Source organism: Gadus chalcogrammus, chromosome 9, assembly GCF_026213295.1.
Source record: "Gadus chalcogrammus isolate NIFS_2021 chromosome 9, NIFS_Gcha_1.0, whole genome shotgun sequence".
NCBI lineage: Eukaryota > Metazoa > Chordata > Actinopteri > Gadiformes > Gadidae > Gadus > Gadus chalcogrammus.
This window is the reverse complement of record NC_079420.1, coordinates 7,995,519-8,000,518: the sequence shown is the minus strand read 5'-3', so window position 1 is coordinate 8,000,518 and position 5,000 is coordinate 7,995,519. Positions and strand designations below refer to the sequence as shown.

At 46.8% G+C, this 5,000-nt stretch overlaps 1 protein-coding gene across 2 annotated transcripts in view; it reads right to left on the bottom strand.

Moving 5' to 3' along the window:
* Positions 1 to 5,000, bottom strand: part of reln (reelin) — a 106,202-nt gene that overhangs the window by 20,554 nt on the left and 80,648 nt on the right. For both annotated transcript variants that reach the window (XM_056598412.1, XM_056598413.1), the window contains exons 32-38: positions 4,967 to 5,000; positions 4,309 to 4,503; positions 2,554 to 2,827; positions 1,679 to 1,819; positions 1,126 to 1,303; positions 698 to 782; positions 108 to 290 (exon numbers count right to left, since the gene is read on the bottom strand). The exon at positions 4,967 to 5,000 is cut by the window's right edge and continues 125 nt beyond it. In XM_056598412.1, the coding sequence (XP_056454387.1) occupies positions 108 to 290; positions 698 to 782; positions 1,126 to 1,303; positions 1,679 to 1,819; positions 2,554 to 2,827; positions 4,309 to 4,503; positions 4,967 to 5,000 (1,090 nt within the window). The remainder of the gene's footprint in view (positions 1 to 107; positions 291 to 697; positions 783 to 1,125; positions 1,304 to 1,678; positions 1,820 to 2,553; positions 2,828 to 4,308; positions 4,504 to 4,966) is intronic.

The following is a 5,000-nucleotide window of genomic DNA, read 5'->3' as shown; positions in this document are numbered from 1 at the left end:
CCTAGGAGTAGTCTTGTATTTGGGGTCTCAGTTGTTCCTCTGGATTAGCTTGGTTAGAAGATCTCTCTTGCACTTTGGTCTCCCAGGCTTCCTATTGGGGGACTCACCGCTGTTGTAGGGCTGCCAGAGGCGGTAGCGCGTGGCGTTGCTCTGGGCGCTGGCCGGCAGCGGCAGGTGGAGGAACAGGGTGTCGGTGGAGGTGGGGAAGTAGAACTCGTCCAGCAGCAGCCAGCTGATGCCCCCGTTCACAGAGTACTGCAGGAGGACCGAGTGGGAACGCTCCGGGACCCCTGGGGAGCACATGGTAACACGTGCACGCACACACACACACAAGCATGTAGGCACACGCACACACGCAGGCAACACACACACGCAAGCGATCAGGCACACACAGACACATGCAGGCACACGCGCAAGCACACACACACACACGCACACATACACACACAGGTTAACGATAGGCAAGCACACACCTGGTGGAGTATATTGCTGGATAGGATTCATGTCGACTAATATAAAATATGATAAAATAGGATTCTTTGTGATGAATGCTCTTAATCTAAAAGCTTGACAGGATATTATAAATCTGATACCACTGCTAAAATATTCAGTCCGTGGCTCCAAGTTTTTCGTTTTTATTGAAAACTACTTCAGTAAAAGGTCCTCAATATATAATAGAATCGTTTTTAAGATGTACCTTTGGTGATGAATTTAAAGGAGAACTGGATGTAGAGAGTGCTGGTACAGTCCAGGTCCCGGGAAACCAGCATACGCAGACCGTCCTACACGCAGAAGTATCAATGGATTGTTCGACTTGACTCAGAAGGCAGAATGACACAGATTACACTGATACATACATATCTCTATTGTAATGTGTATTTTTTATATTATTCCAATAGATTTTTACATTATATTATTTTGTCCTTTTTTATATCCTAATTTTTGTCTTATTTGTTTTTACACTTTTTTGCATCTTGTATTCCTCCATCCATATACCCCAGCAAATTCCTCAGATGTGAAATCTTGTTGTTGATACAGCTCTGTCCTCATCCGGTCTCTTAGCTCTCGTGTAATGCTGGTGTGGATGTTGGGGTGTTCACGGCGGCCTCCCCCTCCCCTCCTCACCCCTTTGAAGATGAGGGCGGTGCCCGACTTGAGGGGCTCCCCGCTGAGCGTGCCCCGCTCCACCCCGTACACCTCCGGCCACGTCTCCTGCTGCAGGTTCTCGTTGAAGTCGTCCCTCAGCACCGACGGCAGGGCCACCAGGGGCACACAGTGGCTGCCTCCGTAGCCCTTATCACACCTGGGGGGGAGGGAGAGGGAGGGAGGGAGGGAGAGAGAGAGAGAGAGAGGGAGGGAGAGGGAGACAGGGAGATAGGGGAGCGATAGAGAAAGAGATGGAGGGAGGGAGACAGGGAGAAGAGATAGTGGAAGGAAAAGATCGAGAGTAAGAGAGAGAAGATTGAAAGAGGGAAATTATTGATATTGTTCAACAAATGTAACAGCACTTGTGCTCATGTACAACTTATTAAAACACAGAAGGAAGAGGTTGAAAAATAAACCAGGAGAGAATCTTTTTCAAATTGAAAAAAAATTGATTTTATTAAGAAAATAAGAATAAAAAACAATTGAATATCAAGTGTGAAATCCCATGTCCTGAGCGAAGGTCGGCACTTACACACATCGTCCGTTGTCACACAGACCGTGGCCGGAGCACATCCAGGGGCAGCCGGGGGCCAGCAGCACGTTGTCCAGGGCCCAGCCCTCCGCCCCCGGGGTGAAGTGAGTCTGGATCCAGCGGAACCGGGTCCTGGGGGAACTGCGTGGGAAACAGTCCAAACACTGTTTACTTCTCAGGCACTTGTCATCGAGCAGACGCTTTGAATCCAAAGCCACAAATAGACATTTATTTAAGGAGGCTTCCAGGTACATTGTGATTGACTGGGCCAAGATACACAATCCCCCTTATATACAACTCCCAGTGGGAAACAATGGAAAGAAAGTGAGCAATGCTGCTCATGCTCCCAGCAGGTTTATTTTAAACACAAATAAACACAAAACATCAATGGATTACATTACAATGGATACATATCAGGGAAAATGTCTATTTCAAGGCTTAAATCCAATGTAGCCCCTGCAATACTCTCTCGAACCACCAGATTGAAAAAAACTGACAATCTTGCCCCAATTACACTTATGGATAGATTGCCGCCCTAAAACTATGTACGAATGAAGAAAAAAATTGACTTCACCATGCCTCCTTTATAAACACAAACTGCGTCGCAAATCAGGAAGTCACAATGAAAACCTCCGATAATTATTCTTAAACAACTTGTTGAGTCCATATATTCATAGCTCTCCACTGCATCACTTTACAGCCCCGCTATAACGGCGATAACTCACGGCACACACAAAGTATAGTAGTAGTATATCAAATCCTAGTATATCGTTTAGTAGTCCTAACTGTGCGCTCCCTAGTGACAGGTAAATGACTACGATAAATATTTTTATATTTATATCAACACATTTAACTCAACGCGTGGCGGAGCTCACTTGGCGGCGCTGGGCAGGTAGACGGTGACCCTCCTCCAGTGCTTGTACTGGGTGGAGGTGTAGACAGAGCTCTGGGTGTAGCCCGCGCAGCCGATGGCCGGGGGCACGCACTCGGGCGTGATGAGGGCCCAGTGGCGGCCGCAGTCGGTGGAGTACTCCAGCCGCACGCCGTGGGAGAAGGACGTGGACTTGCTGCAGCCCATGCTGATCTCAAACTGCAGGAAGGACGAGCCGGAGACCTCAAAGTCCCAGCTCTCTGCGTACCGGGGCTTCTCTGTGGGGGACAGCGGGGACAGGGAGAAGGGCTTTGTTGGTGAGGAAGAAGGACGGTTAAAGTCACTCTGGGTTTCATTCTATTACAGTCCACGCGTCTGTGTTCCCGTGCAGTGCGGTCGTGGAGGCAATGGGCCTTATTTATGGAGCGGCTATCTTGGTTCCATATTCGTTCTAAAGACCAACAGGGTGAAGGAACTGATGCTGATTTCCGCTTTCAGTTCTATCCCCCTGCTAGTGTTTAGAAAGAAGATGGCTACCACTGGTGGAAGTTTGCCTGAGAACTTCTTGGAGATATAACGCCTCGCTAAATTTCCTGAAGACAAATTTGTGATACAGAGTTTTAATCACAGTATTTGACAGCAGATAATGAATGTGAATGTGGCTTTAATAGAATGAAATCATAAATTCTAACTATTTTAAGATTATATTTTAATCTGTTTTTTCCATTTTAAGATATTAAACATGATAGACTATAAAGTAGGCAGTACATGGGACATAAATTGGGTGATTAATTGGTGAAGTGTGTTACAATGAAGTGTGCGCTACAATTTTAACAGGAAAGGCCAGGAAATTCCACAGTATGCAGTTTTCCGGCTCACCAATTTACATTTAATTTCAGTTTTTAATGTTTATGGATGCGTTGCCAAATTAGCTTTGCCCGGTCTGTGTAATGGATGGCTCCCCGTGGCGCTGATGCAATATTTGCCCAAAGTGATGAGTGCCCCAGCATGGTGCTTATGTATAAATAAGGCGGTAATAGCTCGCCTGATACTCAGATTTGTCCTCATTAATAATGGAGGACCCGTGGGCGACGCGCGACTGGATCTCTCCCCTCGGTCGGCTGTGGTCGCGGCACTGCGAAGCCGGTTCCTAATCCTGTTACTCCTTAATGCCACTGCTACAGTTATGTCGCCCTTGGTGTTGCGGTGGGTCATCCGTTTTTTTTTTATTCTTGTCACTTTACATCATGTGTAGTTCATTTTGTAATCTATACATATTAATGCATTTTATGAATGGGAATATGCAAATGTGTTTGTGTTTATGCCTGTGCGTGCTGAGATGCATGCAAGTATGTACTGGCTTGTATATGTTTAACTGCATGTGTATGTGTGGGCATGCGAATAGAGAAAAAAAAAAAAAAAAAAAAAAAAATATATATATATATATACACTTTCTATGAAATGAAGTGAATATGAATATGAGAATATGTATGCCAGAATGTGCATGCATGTGTAGGCTAAACTGTAAGCGGGGGCATCTTAAATGTATGATTTATGTGTATGTGTGTGTGTGTGTGTGTGTGTGTGTGCCTTTGCGTGTTCGTGCGTGTGTATGTGTATGTGTGCGTGCGTGTGTGTGTGTGTGTGTGTCTTTGCGTGTTCGTGCGTGTGTGTGTGTGTGTGTGTGTGTGTGTGTGTGTGTGTGTGTGTGTGTGTGCGTGCGTGCGTGTGTGTGTGTGTGTGTTTGCGTGTCACCCACTGTCAATAGCCTCAGAGTTGAAGGTGAGCGCCGTGTCCAGGGACAGGCAGTCCACGGTCACCTCCCCTCCCTGGATGCGGTACCAGTTGTGCCGCAGGGGGGCGATGCCGTCAAAGCGGTCGTGGAAGCCCGTCCTGGAGCTGTCGTTCATGCCCACCAGGACGTCATCCAGCGCCCACTGCGCAGAGTGCTTTCCTGCACGGAAAACCGACCAATGGGCAGAGGGTAAGGCACAAGCATTGAAGAAGGATTCACATTTAAAATTAATAAAAGTGTGAATAACAGTGCCACACTAAAGAGGTGCAGTTTTTGAGTGTGTGTGTGTGTGTGTGTGTGTGTGTGTGTGTGTGTGTGTGTGTGTGTGTGTGTGTGTGTGTGTGTGTGTGTGTGTGTGTGTGTGTGTGTGTGTGTGTGTGTGTGTGTGTGTGTGTGTGTGTGTGTGTTAATTATGCACTAAAGATTCCTTTACTCTAAACTCACAGTACTTTTATTATGAAACTTGCAGCTTGCAGCACTTTGAAATGTTTCCCATTTACTCCAATTTGTATGACACGCCTTGATCGTTCTTCACCTCGCTTGTCAGTCCACCTCAGATAAAAAGCCTCTGCTAAGCGACTGAATGGCGTAAATGTGTGTGTCTCGCCTCCGGACCACCCACCCTGTTGGGGCTGCCACCAGCGGAACACGGTGTA